The sequence below is a fragment of the Sebastes umbrosus genome, chromosome 3 (genome assembly GCF_015220745.1).
Source record: "Sebastes umbrosus isolate fSebUmb1 chromosome 3, fSebUmb1.pri, whole genome shotgun sequence".
NCBI classification, from domain to species: domain Eukaryota; kingdom Metazoa; phylum Chordata; class Actinopteri; order Perciformes; family Sebastidae; genus Sebastes; species Sebastes umbrosus.
In genome coordinates, this window is record NC_051271.1 from 38,200,266 (window position 1) to 38,218,665 (window position 18,400).

An 18,400-nucleotide genomic window follows, 5' to 3' on the forward strand; every position below is an offset into this window, starting at 1 on the left:
AAAAAAAAAAAATCCGAGATTCCAGAATAAAGTCATAATATTACGAGATGAAGTCATAGGTTTATGAGAAAAAAGTTGTAGTATTATGAGAATAAAGTTATAATATAAAGTAGTAATTTTACGTGTTATTTTCTTTTTTCTCTTTTTTTCTCGTTATGTTATGACTTTATTCTCGTAATATTATGACTTTTTTCATGTAAAGTTATGACATTATTCTGGTAACATTACGACTTTTTTTCTCATATTATGGCTTTATTCTCGAAATCACAGATTCTTTTTCCCTCAATGTGGCCTTAATACTCTTCGTACATTTGCACTTTGGCCCTCTCTGCATTAGACTTACAGTATATACTATTATACTTAGACTATAAGCCGTGTTACCTTCATCACAATGCTCAAATGTTTTGCGGCTCTAGACAGATCTCTTGTATTATTTTTGCCTGAAATGGCTCTTTTGATAGTAAAGGTTGCTGACCCCTGGCCCAAACCAAACTCAGTATATTGCAGTTTTGTTGTTAGTGGATGACTTCGTATCCAGGACAGAGGTGTGTGAGAAAAAGAGCAGTGCATGTGTGAAGAAAGGTTTCACTTCCATTTCAATCAATTCAAAGAAAAAGTTTGTTTAAGTTCAAACCAGCCCCTGAATTGAACAAATGAGAAGCAAACTGAACCCCTATGACATGTGAAGAATGGGGGGGGGGGGAGGCATTCTGACCCCTGGGTGGAGTTCTTTCTGCCCTGGCTGTAATAGACAGGCAGGAAGGGGGAGGAAAAGGTCTTGGCTCGGCTGCTCAGGGGCTGTGGGCCTACTATCATGTCCAGCCTGTGAGGGAAGCAAAGGGAACACACACATGTGCATACACATATATACAAAATCACAAATAGCAAACACAGACATCCGCGTAACAGACACACACACACATATACCCATGCATGTTGAAGGTGCCCGCATACACACATACACACCAAGATACAGATAAATCAGTTACAGTGTGGTCAAACAGCTCTAGTTAGACAGCAAAGACTAGAGCAGTGATTCTCAAAGTGGGATCCGGGGACCCCCAGGGGTCCGTGGCACTCTGTCAGGGGGTCAGCGAAATAATTTGCTACAAATTATAAAATTGTGCTGTATCATTAAAAAGTGCATATCTACAGATGGGGACCATTTGCACCAATAAAACAAGCATATTGTGTCCATTACTGTCTCCCACGTTAGCTTTGGGCCAATAGAAACTCTGATATGATTGTGACTCATCACGTCAATCTGTCATGAATCAGTCACTTCACTCAGGAAGCAACGAACCGTTCCTGCTGCTGCTTAGCTTAGCTTAGCTTATTAGCCAGCTAGCTAGCTGGCGAGCATGGAGAAATATTTCCACATTGTCAAGTGATGCTAATGCCCGGTTCAGACTACACAATATCAGCCTGATAATAGCCCAACACGGCCGTCGTAGGGGATCGGGAACGATAAATGAGTGTCGTGTGCGAAAATCGATCCTCTTGTCTCGTGTAGTGTGTCATAGTACACGACAACCGACGCCACGTCTGGGACGCCCCACGACACCCCGAGGAAAAGTCTAGCCTGTCAGAATTTTTGTCTTGACACGCCTAGTGTGACATCTCCAACGACGTGTTCCTTTGCGTTGACCGATCAGGTGCTCTCTCCAGCGCGCAGTCGCAGTCAGGTCACTTGGTAATAAACAAACATGGAGAAAAGGAGGAGGGATGCCGAGTTTGCTGCCGTCAGGTGGGACAACCAAACTGACGAACAATTAATTGAGTTGTGGCAACTGAACCCCCCCACTGCCTATTTGACGTTTCATCGAGGGAGTACCATGACAGAGTCAAAAAAGACAAATGTTGGCGAGAAATATTGGAAGTATGGACAGCCCGTACCGTCCTCTCTGTGCCGCCCAGGAGCGCATCCACAACCCTTTTTTCTTTCTTTTCTTTTTCTTTTCGCAACACCAGACCGCCAGCATCACACACAACGCTTCTGTCGCCATGATTGACAGTTGCTTCAACCGCCTCCCCGATGACGTCTGAACTCGCGCATGATCGTGGAATACGACGTCCCGTGATTGGTCGTGGTTATACGTGTGGTCTTGCCAGTCACCCGACCAAGACACTGCAAGAGTTTATGGCGCTGTGATCGTTAGATCTGACATGGTGACCATCGTCAAAGACAAAAATACCGTGTAGTCTGATTCCGGCATAAGACCAAACTAGCTAAACTAGTGTTAACATGATTCAGATTGAAATGTGTTTCTGTTTATCACTATCAAACAGGTCTGAAGTATTTAGGTTGAAACGTTTTAAAACACAAATAGATCCAATGGCATCTGAGAGTACAAATGGTAGTAAGCATTATGCTTAATCGATGTTACAGTTATGAGGGGGTCCTTGGAACATGTTGTCCCCTTTAAAGGGTTGCTGACCCCAAAAAGTTTGAGAACCCCTGGACTAGAGGACTGAAGTCTGTCAGCTGCTGTTGTCATGCAGTGTGTGCAGCCTGTCATCATTCCTACCTGGTCTGCAGGCTCTTGATGCGACACAGCATGTCCAAGTGGCCGGCGGAGTACTGTTCGATCACATCCTTGACATCATAAGGACGCAGGGTCTCCTTAAACTTCTTCTTGGCTACATGGAACTTCATTATCCTGCACAAACAGCAGAGAAATTCATACACCAGCCACAAGGGGAAGCTCTTATACAGTCGGTATGCGTGGCCTGCAGTGACTACCTGGAGCTGAGATATATCACAGACTGTAGCTAATGAAAACACATCAAAGCTTCCATTTATTTTCCTTGTGCTGAACAATCACCTCACTGAACATTATAAAAACATACAATGAGGTTGTGGCAGCTTATTTTAGCTGTGTGCATGTAAACTATCACTGTGAAAAAGCAGCTCCCTGAATTTATGCACCTGTGCAGCCTCAAGGCAAAGTTCTAGAGAACTTTACTGAATGTGCGAGTTTGAGAGGAATCAGCAAGGACAGACAGCAATACAACTGACCCTGGTTCAAATATGAAGTATTACTCTATAACAGCAAATATTCAGGGTTAATTAAGCAACAATCAAAGTCATATAAACATTAGGTATTATCTAGTTTAACTCTCAAAAAACCTGCAAATGTGCTCCATCAGGACTGTGTGTGTGTGGTTGGACTGAGTGATCAAACTCAGTTTAATTCTCATTTTAAAGGTCTCATATTGTAAAAAGTGAGATTTTTACGTCTTTTATATTATAAAGCAGGTTTAAGTTCTATATAAATACTGTGAAAGTATCAAAACGCTGAATCCACAGATAAACACACACAGCCCGTATTCAGAAACTGTACGTCTGAAACAAGCCGTCAGGATTTCTGTACATTTGTGATGTCACAAATCTATAATATTTAGACAATTTCACAGTTTTAAACGTAAACATTCTAAATGTGTCCCTGTTTATTTCCGGTTGCAGTGTATGTTAATGACATCAGCTGACAGGAAGTAAACATGGACCCAAGCTGTTGCCTAGCAACGCATTTCCGTTGCAATTCCATTGAAATGCACTAAAGCGGAGTGTTTCAGACAGAGAACATACTAGAACATGTTCTAGTAGAAACCCAAAATACAGGTGTAAACCTGAAAATGAGCATGATATGCCCCCTTTAATTCAAATTATTTTATAAAAACTTTTGATGATTCTTCTGATTTTTATTACAACAACACTCCGTTTTAGTACATTTCAATGGAATTGCAACAGAATTGCATTGCTAGGCAACAGCTTGGGTCCATGTTTTCCTGATGTCATTTACATACAGTGCAACAGGAAATAAACTGGGACCCATTTAGAATGTTTACATTTAAAACTATGAAATGGTCTAAATATTGCAGATTTGTGACATCACAAATGGAAAGAAATCATCTTGTTTCAAACGCACAGTTTTTGAATACGGGCTGTGTTTATTTCTCTGTGGATTAAGCGTTTCGATACTTTCACAGTATTTATATATCAGTTAAACCTGCTTAATAATATAAAAGATATGAAAATGTCACTTTTTATAATATGGGACCTTTAAGTCTTTCTTACAGTATTAGTTATTCCTGCATCCAACTGACCATGTTTCTTTTAGGACACACAATGGCTCCGTCACTTTACACAGCTTTGCAATGTTAATGCTCCCACTAACCATATTTCCTGTCTCAACACTGTATCCAATTACATGAACCAAAGATGATCTAAAAATAACCTAAATATATATATATATATATATATATATATATATACAGACGTAGGCAAAATTGTTGGTACTCTTCTGTTAAAGAAAGAAAACCCCACAATGGTCACTGAAATAACTTGAAACTGACAAAAGTAATAATAAATAAAAATTTACTGAAAATTAACTAATGAAAATCAGCTGTTGCTTTTGAATTGTGGTTCAACAGAATCATTTTAAAAAACAAACTGATGAAACTGGCCTAGACAAAAATGATGGTAGCCCTAGAAAAGATTGAAAATAATTTGACCATAGGGACATATTAAACTAAGGTGTGTCCTGTAATTAGCATCACAGGTGTCTTCAAACTTGTAATCAGTCAGTCTGCCTATTTAAAGGGTGAAAAGCAGTCACTGTGCTGTTTGGTGTCATGGTGTGTACCACACTGAACATGGACCACAGAAAGCTAAGGAGAGAGTTGTCTCAGGAGATCAGAAAGAACATTATAGACCTTCATGTTAAAGGTAAAGGCTATAAGACCATCTCCAAGCAGCTTGATGTTCCTGTGACTACAGCTGCACATATTATTCAGAAGTTTAAGGTCCATGGGACTGTAGCCAACCTTCCTGGACGTGGCCGCAAGAGGAAAATTGATGACATATTGAAGAGACGGATAATACGAATGGTAACCAAAGAGCCCGGAACAACTTCCAAAGAGATTAGAGGTGAACTCCAAGGTCATGGTACATCAGTGTCAGATCGCACCATCCGTCACTGTTTGAGCCAAAGTGGACTTAATGGAAGACAACTGAGGAGGACACCAAATCATAAAAAAGCGAGACTGGAATTTTCCAAAATGCATATTGACAAGCCACAAAGCTTCTGGGAGAATGTCCTTTGGACAGATGAGACAAAACTGGAGCTTTTTGGCAAGTCACATCAGCTCTATGTTCACAGACGAAGAGATGAAGCATCCAAAGAAAAGAACACTGTACCTAATGTGAAACATGGAGGAGGCTCGGTTATGTTCTGGGGCTGCTTTGTTGCATCTGGCACAGGGTGTCTTGAATCTGTGCAGGGTGCAATGAAATCTCAAGACTATCAAGGCATTCTGGAGCGAAATGTGCTGCCCAGTGTCAGAAAGCTTGGTCTCAGTTGCAGGTCATGGGTCCTCAAACAGGATAATGACCCAAAACACAGCTAAAAACACCCAAGAATGGCTAAGAACAAAACATTGGACTATTCTGAAGTGGCCTTCTATGAGCCCTGATCTAAATCCTATTGAACATCTGTGGAAGGAGCTGAAACATGCAGTCTGGAGAAGGCACCCTTCAAACCTGAGACAGCTGGAGCAGTTTGCTCACGAGGAGTGGGCCAACATACCTGTCGACAGGTGCAGAAGTCTCATTGAGAGTTACAGAAATCATTTGTTTGCAGTGATTGCCTCAAAAGGTTGTGCAACTAAATATTAAGTTAAGAGTACCATCATTTTTGTCCAGGCCAGTTTCATTAGTTTGTTTTTTAAAATGATTCTGTTGAACCAAAATTCAAAAACAATGTCTCATTTTCATTAGTTAATTTTCAATAAATTTTTATTTATTATTACTTTTCTCAGTTTCAAGTTATTTCAGTGACCTTTGTGGGTTTTTCTTTCTTTAACGGAAGAGTACCAACAATTTTGCCTACGTCTGTATATATCTTCCGGTCATTTTAATCCCCTGAGCACGTCCAATCCGGAGAGTTGCTAGAAGGAAGGGGGGTTGCAATCAGGGTTTGTTTGCATGCAACCTTGGCAGTAGAAGAAAATACAGTATTAGCTGGATTGAAGAGGCTTTGACTCACCTGACAGCTCTAATGACACACTTGACTGAGGGCAGCAAGTCCTCCACCGAGATATCGCAGTGACAGCCTTTGTCATCGTAGCCGTCCTCCCCTGTCATGTTGGAGTCTGCTGCTCGGGAGAGAGGACACACAAAAGGAGGACTATTATGATTCTGTTCATTGATCAGACTACCTTGTGTCACCAACGACATTTTACATGAACGCATACAACAGTTTACTGTGAGGCAGTCTGCACTCAGACAGTGCATTAGTGCATGTGTTGCATTAGTCTTACTACTCAGTGATCAGATCCCCTCCCGTTATTATCGGTCTTCCCTGCATGGTTGTAGAACAGGGACTTTTTATCCTCCCAATCATTGTTTCACTTGCAAATTACAACAGTAGCAAGATTTCAGTATTACAACTAAGTATTGTCAAAAAGAACAATGCAATTCCTTCCTCCACGTCAGTTTAAGACACTAGACAACATTATGTAATGCTCAAAAAAAAGCTGCATTTTGATTATTTTTGGGGGGCGGTGGAACAAGCTGAAAGCTAGGGCTGTCAAAGTTAAAGCCATAATAACACGTTAATGCAAATTCATTTCAACGCCACCAATTTCTTTAAGGCATTAACGCAAGTTGCGGGCTCAGTTTTAAAGCTGAAGTGAAGATACTGAAATCATGAATGAATATGAAACTAGAAAAACCTGAGGAACGCATCGGTACCAACCATGTCATACTAGCTTGTCGCGAAGGAGGTTAAATAACGATCCAAACTTAGGCTACATTTTGGTGAAGAAAAACTGTCATGGTCATTTTGAAAGGGGTCCCTTGACCTCTGACCTCAAGATATGTGAATGAAAATGGGTTCTATGGTTACCCACGAGTCTCCCCTTTACAGACATGCCCACTTTATGATAATCACATGCAGTTTGGGGCAAGTCATAGTCAAGTCAGCACACTGACACACTGACAGCTGTTGTTGCCTGTTGGGCTGCAGTTTGCCATGTTATGATTTGAGCATATTATTTATGCTAAATGCAGTACCTGTGAGGGTTTCTGGACAATATTTGTCATTGTTTTGTGTTGTTAATTGATTTCCAATGATAAATATATACATACATTACATACTACTTACATACTTGTCAAACCTCCCTTAAAGGTACATTTTGAACACATAACCAATAATCGTGATTAAATATTTTAATCGATTGACAGCCCTACTGACAACAACATTGAAATATTGTCAATTAAAAAAATTGATACAGTATGTCAGACATGCCTGTGGAATGTAAGTCCAATATTCACTCTCCTTATAGGTGTGTGTTTGGTCTCCACCAACTCCTGAGGGAAATATCTGGCTCTTTAGCTGCTAAATGCTCCACTGTGTTCACCAGCTAGTTGCTAACTTCACCCGTCTGCCGTTTGGTGCTGAGCAGGTAGCGCACAGTGGGTTTACTAGAGACTCTTCACTGAAAACAGCTGTCTGCAGCTGGAAACAAGTTTGATGAGAGCAGAGTTTGTGGGAAAGAAATCCAAAGCAATGTGCTCAAAGACGCTAAAATGCTCTGTGGGACTGCAGCATTGGATGATAATTCTTGGTGGGATTCTGGGTGTGTGCAGCTTTCAGAAACCTGAAATAAGGATGTCCTAGAGCATTGGTTCTCAAACTATGGTACACGTACCACTGGTGGTTCACATGCTCCTTCTAGTGGTACGCGGAGGAATCTCTGAAATATTTTTTTAAAAATGAAATAAAAATTAATTTTAAAGGGCGCCTGGGTTAGCTCAGTTGGTAGAGCGGGCGTCCATGTATTAAGGCTTGGTCCTGACCGCGGCGGCCCGGGTTCGAATCCGGCCTGTGGCCCTTTCCGCATCCACTCTCTCTCTCTCCCCTTTCAAGACTCTATCCACTGTCCTCTCAATAAAATGGAAAATGCCCCCAAAAAAATAACTTTAAAAATAAAAAAAAAAATAAAATTTAAAAACATATAATACTATCAAAATACTACTACAAATGAAAATACCGTAACCATGAGATCATTGAAATGGGTTTCAAAATAAGTTTTGGCTTTGCTGTAATTTTATTTTGAAACAAAAAAACGTATGCACGCGCTACTACCCCCCACGTAGCAGCTACATAGTTGGGTAGTAGTGCGTGCAAACATCCACGATTAGTTACAAGCTAAAGTGTGATGACAAGATAGTAAACGGAGGTAGCTAAAATGAGGAAGGGTTCAAAAACACTGCAATCGTGGCTCCAAACGGGAACTATTAGGAGGAGAAGTGCGGATCAAGAGGAGAATATTTCCAGCAGCCCTGTAGAAACTGAAGTGGACGACAGTGAACTGAGCACAAGTGCTAGCGGCTACTTCAGCAGCGCCAGTGAAGCCTCCACAGCACCTGCTAGCTGCAAACGGCGCAAAACAGTAAGGAAATATGACACGGACGGAGGAAGAGCCCAGGCCGCAGTGTGTGGTATGTGGTGATGTTCTTAGCAATGAATCCATGAAACCATCGCACATTCAAACGGCATCTTACAACCAAACACGCAGTGCTTATATTCTTATTAGGAATAAATTTGCCCCCTGCGTGAACAGTGCATTGCTGAATAGGGTAGGCCTACGCTACTGTATTTTAATATCGGTCACTATGGTGGTACTTGGAGAGCCAAATATTTTCTGGGGTGGTACGTGGTGTAAAAAGTTTGAGAACCACTGTCCTAGAGCAAAAATCATCTGCATTAACTGGGTTATTCTTAATTTTGTAATTGATTTATTTATCAGGTTACAACAGCGCATGCAAATACGCTGATTAAACATGACTGGAATCAAGTGAACTTCAGACATATTTGGTTCTTAAAGACCGAAAGAGAAAGTGTGTTTTGATCTGCTGTCTGGAACAGCAGACTAGTAGTAAAGAACAGGCCTCTGGTGGGCCTGCAGATATATTGCTAACAATGCAACTTTGTGGCAATGCAGCTCGGTTTATGGGCCTTCTGAGTTATACCACACCCGGAGGAGGGAAGCGGACGGTTACAGTACAAGAGATGGACTGCAGAGTTGAGCTGTTTGCTCGGTTTAACCAAATGCGTAAAAGGCCTCACAATTGTGTCTCTTAATAGGTCACAGCATGTAAGGTCTGCATGTGCTGAAGTGCTTCTATGTGTGTGATACGATGAGTCTAAGCTACTGATTATTATGATCGGGAGGGACTGTGATAGAGTGTCACCTGATGAAAATGTTGGAAAAACAGGGCTGATTAATGATTTGCTCCATTTCACAAAACATATATATTCACATACAATTAAATAATCTCTCATTTCACTTCTAATGAAAGGAAAATGTCCCCCCCTCTTCTAACATCTCAGTAAGCCAACATGCCAGTGACAGTGAATGATCAGACACATCGCGGCTAACCAGCCAACCAGTTTTGGTTTTGGCTAGCTCGGTTATTGATTCCTCTCCACCAGTAGGCCGCAGCCAGCTGGCCGGCTCTGACACCCCATGTGGCTGCTGGAGCTCAACACCTCCGCCTCCCATCAATCCATCAGTCCACCCACCACAAACACCAACTGACCGTTACCCAGGACGAGGGCTTGCCAGGCCGGCACTGCTACGCCGAAGGAAGTAAGTACAAACAGCCATTAGCATTCCTCCACTCAGCTGCCTGAATTAGCGGGCAAAACCAGTTCCGGTGGGCTGGATGGTCGGCCAATACAGCTCAATTAAATACATGTCATGTTACTGGGGGGGTTCAGTTGTCTCATGCTTGGACTTAAAGGAATAGTTTGACATTTTTATTCACTTTCTTGTTGAGAGTGCAATGAGAGGATGGATATCACTCTCATTTCTGTTTGTTAAATATGAAGCTACAGCCAGAAAACAGTTAGCTTAGCATAAATCCTATTTATCCTATTAGACATTTGTGTGAAATTGTCATAATTAGCATATGAATTGTTGAGTTATGGCCAAAAACGTGTTTTGTGACGTGGTCACAGCTTTGGCCATCAAATTCGAATCAGTTCATCTTTGTGGACATTTGTGCCAAATGGCACAGAGGCATAAAAATAGCACGTCTATACTGTAGCTCATCTCACTCATCTTCAACCGCTTATCCGGGGTCGGGTCGCGGGGGGCAACAGCTCCAGCAGGGGACCCCAAACTTCCCTTTCACGGGCCACATTAACCAGCTCTGACTGGGGGATCCCGAGGCGTTCTCTCCACCTCTCAAGATCTCCATCTAGTCCTGGGTCTTCCCCGTGGTCTCCTCCCAGCAGGTCGTGCCTAGGGAGGCGCCCAGGGGGCATCCTTACCAGATGCCCGAACCATCTCAACTGGCTCTTTTAACGCAAAGGAGTAGTGGCTCTACTCCGAGTCCCTCACGGATGACTGAGCTTCTCACCCTATCTCTAAGGGAGACGCCAGCCACCCTCCTGAGAAAACCCATTTCGGCCACTTGTACCCGCGATCTAGTTCTTTGGGTCATGACCCAACCCTCATGACCATAGGTGAGAGTAGGAACGAAGATTGACCAGTAGATCGAGAGCTTTGCCTTCCGGCTCAGCTCTCTTTTCGTCACAACGGTGCGGTAAAGCGAATGCAATACCGCCCCCCCCTGCTGCTCCGATTCTCCGGCCAATCTCACGTTCCATAGTCCCCTCACTCGCGAACAAGACCCCGAGGTACTTGAACTCCTTCACTTGGGGTAAGGACTCATTCCCTACCCGGAGTAGGCAATCCATCGGTTTCCTGCTGAGAACCATGGCCTCAGATTTAGAGATGTTGATCCTCATCCCGGCCGCTACACACTCGGCTGCGAACCGATCCAGTGAGTGCTGGAGGTCACAGACCGATGATGCCAACAGGACCACATCATCTGCAAAAAGCAGCGATGAGATCCTCAGCACACCGAGCTGCAAACCCTCCTCCCCCCGACTATGCTTCGATATCCTTTCCATGAATATCACAAACAGGATTGGTGACAAAGATCAGCCCTGGCGGAGGCCAACCCCTACCAGAAACGAGTCTGATTTACTGCCGAAAAACCTAATACTGCTAATTAATCCAAAGCTGAGTTAGACCTCGCCTGGAGGTGGAATAATGGGACAGAGTCACTCACCATCAGTGGTGGAGCGCGACTGGCTCTTAAGGCGGAGTGAGGGTCTGAAGCGTGTGCGGTCGTTGAAGCTCCAGCTCTTCTGTACTTTGGCAGGGCTGGTGCCCTCGGCCCCAGCCTCAGCCACCGGAGACCGCCGCTCGTTCACCGAAGACGTCTGCCTGTTCTTGATGCTTTGACCTCGGGGGCTCGCCATCCTCACCCGGTCTTTGAAGCTCAACTTCTGACTGTAGAGTGAAATGGGGATGAGTGAACAGCGGTAGAGAGGGGGGGGAAGTTGGAGCGAAGAGAAGAATAAGAAGGGAATGTTGTTGTGAAGAGGTGGAATGACAGATGGAGATATGTTAAGGATGTAAGTTTCAGGACGACAACATACATTTTCCAAGACTTTTGGCATAATGTTGTTCCTTTACATGCTCTTGTCATTTGTCATCATTCAGAACTTTATCTAGAGGGTGAAGGGCTGCAGGACAAGATGGAGGAAGACTAACATGCATCGCAGCATTGCAGCAGGTGCTTTACACAAAATGCAAGCTCAGGTTAGGTATGATGCTTCGACTGTGTGGTGGAGTTTGTGCCTTGATGTGTTCACATTTTTATCCACTATTAGCTACAGTCATTCTATATGACCAATTCATCAGCCTGTTGCTAATAGGTAGATTCAATGTCACATTATCATATTAAAGGTCCCATATTGTAAAAAGTAAGATTTTTATATTAAAAAGCAGGTTTAAGTGATATATAAATACTGTTAAACTATCAAAACGCTCAATATATGGAGAAACACACACAGCTCGTATTCAGAAATTGCGCATTTGAAACAAGCCGTTAGGATTTCTGTCCATTTGTGATGTCACGAATATACAATATTTAGACCATTACGTGGTTTTAAACGTAAACATTCTAAATGTGTCCCAGTTTATTTCCTGTTGCAGTGTATGTAAATAACATCAGCTGACAGGAAGTAAACATGGACCCAAACTGTTTCCTAGCAACGCAATTCCGTTGCAATTCCATTGCAATTCCATTGAAATGCACTAAAATGGAGCGTTTCAGACAGAGGGTAAATACAGGTATATTCAGGCAGACAGTATGAAGAAAAATAATGTGTTTTTTGAACATTACAGCATGTAAACACGTTCTATTAGAAACACAAAATACAAGTATGAACCTGAAAATGAGCACGATATGGGACCTTTAAATGGTTAAATGTTAAATGTTGTTACTTTCATTTGTGCTTATATTATAATACAACAAATCGCCATTTAAAGGTATAGGATTTATTGCACATACGTGTCATAAAATGGTGAGGTTATGGAAGAAAATAGATGAAACTTACTTGTGGAAAGGGGAAGGAACAGGTTGATGAGATGAAGAGAAAGTGAAGGGGTGGCTGAATCTGTGATTGTGCAGCTATAATGACTGCATGCAAAGGCAGTGCACAAGCGTCAGGCATGGCTCATTTAAAAGTGGAACCGTTTATTGGATTAAACATGAGTAGTTTCACATCAAAGGATAAGACTTGTAGCTACATTTTTCTTATTGTCAGCAAATCAAAGACCAAAACCGACGATGTTTTAGTGTGTCTTTCTCGCTTTTAAACCCTGCCTGTGGCAACAGCTGATTGGTTCCTAATCAAGAAGTAAATCTTTCAAAATGGGTCACAAATGTAGGTTTTGTTTTTTAAAAAGGGGCTCAGTAATTTCCTAAAACAGCTGGGCACTGTAGGTTTTATGAAACGATTCTCAAATGGTGTAAATGGTGCTTTTGTAGGGGACTACTTTCAGCTGCGGATGAATACACATTTGGTGTTCTAGTGAGATTTCATATCAGCAGGACAGCGTATGTGGGATTGAGTCAAAATAAACTGTGACCCTGTGTTAACCTGCATATGACATGCATAATAAAATTAATATTATTTTATATTACTATACTAATTATATTTACTGTTTTTCAACCGTATGCAATGTTATTGACTTTGGCTCTCTTTGCTTCTATACTCTTTGATGGTAATGATCATGGATATAAAAGTGTTTTATATCTATGGTAATGATTATTTATGGTATCAGCATACCCTCAGGTATTGCCAGGGAAACGGAGTTATGGCTTGTGAAAAACTTGAGATTTTGGTTGCAAAAAAATATATATATTAATGGTCATAATTTTTTTTCTTTGGCAAGTGACCATGGTATTAGCGGGATAATGCCCCTTTGAGGTGTCCATAATCAGGAATTAATGGACATCATGGAGTGGATAATGGACATCATGTCGGGCATTATCCTTTACATGGACAACAATGGAGCTCTATGGCACGGAGGAGTAAGACATATCAGGCACTGGCTATACGCAGCAATCCTAGTAGCTGAGATGTAACACCAGGAGCTGCGTGAAGAAAAAAATGATGGTGATCTATGAAGTAAAATGATTTTGATCCCTCTACAGTCAGGAAAAAGCTAACAGATGTTCATTATTTCACAGGATCTGCTACTGACAATGTATCATGGTACAAATATTCTGTGAGCAAATGTAGTTAAAACCAACATCACAACAGGCAGAAGTAGCGCATTGCTCAGGCAAAGATCAAACAAAGGCAGATAGTGTATTACTATGAAGGCGACTGATGTCTCCCTGCAATATTGAATCCCTCTGCCCTCTCTGAGGCTGCACAGCCTCCTACAGATACCCATGCACCAAGAATTAGTCAGCATTCCCAAATAAAACGTCATGTAACAGGGGAGCAGAGACCGCTGTGTACCTATGTTTCCGAGTGGTACGCCTCCTCAGTAGCTTCTGTTTATTACTATGAATTTTACTAAAAAAAACCAAGGGGAGATAGACATACGGTGATGTGTTACATGATGCGGAAACAGAGGAGAGAAAATATTTACCTCTGAATGTTTTGTGAAGTGAAACAGAGAGCTTCCTTTACCCTTATTTCCCCTTGCCCTTTTTAATTTGACCTTTGTGCCTCTTACTACAGTACTAGTATCTTGTTTCATGCTGCATTAAAGGGACTGTTTGTAACTTCTTACACGTATAAATCATTGCGGGTCGGTGTCCCATGCGCGGTTGGCTACGCTGTTCAGACTCAGACTCCAACACAAACTACACGGAAGCACCAAAACCGCAAAGTTCTACCTAGTGAAGCCCATCTGTTAAACAGTGTTGGCCGCGGTCGGAGGACGCGGGGGAGACCGTGGCTTTGGTCTCCAGGGCCGGAGTCTCTGCTGTATACTCTGCTCCTCTGCTTGCCTTCACTCACACACCGCACTCGTTCTCGCTCGCTCCACCTCACGTGGATGTGCGCACACTCCACACTGCAGAAGAGTTAGTTTAGCTCTGAGAATATCTAGTGAATGTACAGTGGACGTTTGTGCAGAAATAAATGCTGCAGCTCCTCCAGACCAACAGAGGTTTCCTGTGTCTTGTGAAGTGACGGGGCTCTGTAGAGAGAAACGTTATCGCCTCCGACCAAAACTCCGGTGTCTCCCCTGTTCCCTTCGGCCGCGGTCGGGAGGCTGAGGCAGGAAAAGCCAACACTAGAATCAGCAGTGATTCATGGAGAGACCTTCGTCTGGTCAGCTAACATTACTGCCAAGCAGCTGAAATATAGAGTGATATTGTGATTTTAGCTGACGTGTGTCGCCTCACTGTTTTGACCGATGCTCGTTCATGTCTATGTAGAGCGAGCACAAGCGCGAGCAACAGGACGCTGACTTTCGCTGACTTAGCGGCCACAGGTGTCGCTGTTAACAAGACATTTCTGATTCTTACAAACAGTCCCTTTAATGAATTAAATGCCTGACATGTAAATGTAATGATCCTTTGTAAGACTATGTTTTGAAGGCTACAAAGTATAAAGTAATATAGTTATACAGAGTTTCTGTTTCCGCTTCAATTTGTCTACCGCTGACATTTAGAAACAGCAGTACGGAGGCAATTGAGCTTAGTAGAGGAAAATGAACATCTACAGCCCCATTTGAAAGAGGCTGCAATTTGGTGACTCACGCACTTCATGCCGATATCCCCCATTTAACTATGTTAATTCGGCTGGGCCATGGCAACAAGTGCTTGAGTCACCAGTGCGAGGCCAGTAACCTTTAGACAGACACTTGTGGGTTCACCGAGGGAATTAAGATGCAGACCTTTGTTCTTATTCTTCATGTAATTTTTTTGTCCTGTATCTGTTTTATCACTGCACTTCAGTGATATATTACTTTGAAGATTAATAAATAAATGTAGCTGATAAATAAAGTGAGGCAGCTCCAGTTTGGACTGTACCGTGTGGCTTTTAATCTCTTCTCCAGCTCTGCAGTGGAGATGTAAATAGAGTCGGGGGGTTTGCAAAAACAACAAAAAAACATAGGTGGAGGTTGGAGCTCTCCTGCCACGTTCTTAAGACATACTCAAGATTGCGTGGGATGAATTTTGCTCTTGCCCGTGTGCAGCCGAGGCTGATTCTCTAAAAATTTCAATCTGCTTAATTTGGTTATATACTTTTTTGCATTCTTTGGCTTCCTCTGCAATGTGGTATAGTTCATATATTACAGCGGACTCAAGGGAGAAAACAGCACGGCTGCATTCAGATGGCTGTGGTGGTTTACAGGCAAACGTCTACTCAGTGTTTCATAACTGCAAACACAACATATTACATCACTCAGCCCTCGCTGCCCTGCATGCTGTCCTCCCCTTTGTGATTCTAAAAATGCAATCGCTAAAATACCACCATCAGGATATCATTAGAACATTTTGGCAACACGAAGACAGACTCAAACAAAATATAAATTCTTATAAGAGTATAATAGATACCTGAGGCAAGAGGTGGTTAACAAATACGTGCATGTGAGTGACTGCTTGTGTTTGAGAGCCTCAGCATGTGTGTGTGTGTGTGTGTGTGTGTGTGTGTGTGTGTGTGTGTGTTTTGAAGAGGAGAACAAGTAATAAAAAAGAAAGATAGATGATGGCACCGAACGGAAAGATAAAACAATGAGTCATACAGAGTGCTAGTGTAAAGGTCGCTATCAGAGGGTCTACATTTCATCAGCCACAGCCTTTAACATCTCCTAACTTTACTCTCTCTCTGTGCCAGTACAGTTCACACAGAAGTGGAGCAACAGGAGCAAAAGGGGTCATCTGGTTTATAATGCTTGTCCTCCATATAGGGGCTGGATATTGTTAGAAACACCTTGATACTAGTGGCGATATGATAGTTTTGGTACAGATAGCAAAAATGTTTTTTCTGATACCTTGCTATCTTCCTTTAAAAGGGACTCTATGTAAGAATCAGAAATTGCTTGTCAACAGCGACACCTGTGGCCGTTAAGTCAACGAAAGTCAGCGTGCTGTTGCTCTACATAGACATGAACGAGCATTGTTCAAAACAGTGAGGCGACACACGTCAGCTAAAACCACAATATCACTCTATATTTCAGCTGCTTGGCAGTAATGTTAGCTGACCAGACGGAGGTCTCTCCATGAATCAATGCTGATCCTAGTGTTGGCTTTTCCTGCTTCAGCCTCGTGGTCAGAAGGAACAGGGGAAACACCGCAACGGAGCCTCGTCTATTCACTCAGCAGCAGGAAATGACACGGGAAACCTCTGTTGGTCTGGAGGAGCTGCAGCAGTTATTTCTGCACAAACTTCCACTGTACATTCACTAGATATTCTCAGAGCTAAACTAACTCTTCTGCAGTGTGGAGTGTGCGCGCATGCATGTGAGAGGTGGAACGAGAGAGCGAGTGAGAACGAGCGCGGTGTGTGAGTGAAGGCAGGCAGAGGAGCAGAGTACAGCAGAGACTCCGGCCCTGGAGACCAAAGCTACGGTCTCCTCTGTGTCTTCTGACCGCGGTCGGGAGGCTGAAGCAGGAAGAGTTAACACTGTTTAACAGACGGGCTTCACTAAATATAATTTTGCAGTTTTGGTGCTTCCGTGTTGTTCGTGTTGGAGTCTGAGTCTGAACAGCGTAGCCACATGAGAGCGCGCATGGGACACCGACCCGCAATGATTTATACGTGTAAGAAGTTACAAACAGTCCCTTTAGCACTGCGCTATTAAGTTAATTTCTATATTAACGATGGAAAAAATGACAATGTGTAATGTTAAAGTGGTCACTCTTAACAAAGAGTTATCATCCAAATTCTGCAGTTCTTCCTCTGCAGCGTTTTTTTGGCTCATTGTTTGGGTTTTACAGGCCGCAACTTTACCTTTTTGGTTCGCTCTCACTGCTCTCATCAACCTCAACCGCGTCTGAGAAGTGAAGCCAATGCTGAAGTGCCTTAAACCTGCATTCTTTCTAATAGCCAGCAAAAAGAAGTCTGATTCTATAGAAGTCTATGAGAAAATGAGCCTACTTCTCACTTGATTTATTACCTCAGTAAACATTGTAAACATGAGTTTATGGTCTCAATCGCTATTTTCAAGTCTTCTTCAATACAGCATGATGTTCATTTAGTAAATTATGGTCCCATTTAGAGTCAACTAGACCATAAAGCAGGGGATGCTTTAGGGCGTGGCTACCTTGTGATTGACAGGTCGCTACCACGGTGTTGTCCGGTCTGGGTGTTGTCCGTGTTTTCATCTGAGAACTTTAATTCTTTCACAGTGTGTTTTCAGTTCATGAAAGTTTATTGTAACATTTTGATCACCTGAAATGTCTCATTCAGCGTTCGGCTGTACTTAGCTCCACCCTCTTGTGTCACTTCTGGTTGCAAGAAAACAACATGGCAATGGCCAAAATGCCAAATTTGAGGCTTCAAAATGGCAGTCCACTAACCAATGGGTGACATCACGGTGACTACATCCACTTTTTATATACAGTCTACAGTTAAAACCCACTGTGAACCGCCTGCCCAGCACCAAACAGCAGACCGACAAAATTAGCAACTATGGTGAACATAGCAGCTTTAAATGAGCCATTTAGCCCCTCAGGAGCTGGTGAAGACAAGACCAGAGCTACAAACAGAGACAATATTGGACTTACATTTCTCAGTTTGCCAGAAATACAACTAAATGAATGCTAGTGTTGCTCCAAGTCTGCTGGACATGTAAATAGCCAACTGTTTGCTAACACTTTCACCCAAACTTTTTAAGGTGATAATATGTCAATGTTGTGTTTACAGCCTGTTGCACTGCCCCCTAGTGGCCACAAAAATCCACATATGCATTTTAAGGAATATAAACACGTTTTTCTACAAAATCCTTTCCTTTGTTGAGAAGCCAAACTTCTCAAATGTTAAGTATTTTTATACAAAAG

General features: G+C 42.5%; 1 protein-coding gene across 3 annotated transcripts in view; it reads right to left on the reverse strand.

Moving 5' to 3' along the window:
- kcnq5b (potassium voltage-gated channel, KQT-like subfamily, member 5b) overlaps nt 1-18,400 on the reverse strand; it is a 161,284-nt gene that overhangs the window by 6,204 nt on the left and 136,680 nt on the right. For 2 of the 3 annotated variants that reach the window (XM_037764363.1, XM_037764361.1), the window contains 3 exons: nt 11,150-11,373; nt 6,048-6,156; nt 2,529-2,660 (listed from right to left, as the gene is read on the reverse strand). In XM_037764363.1, coding sequence (XP_037620291.1) covers nt 2,529-2,660; nt 6,048-6,156; nt 11,150-11,373 — 465 coding nt within the window. Of the gene's footprint in view, nt 1-2,528; nt 2,661-6,047; nt 6,157-11,149; nt 11,374-13,901; nt 13,959-18,400 lie in introns of all 3 variants that reach the window. The other variant, XM_037764360.1, reaches the window with a different exon arrangement.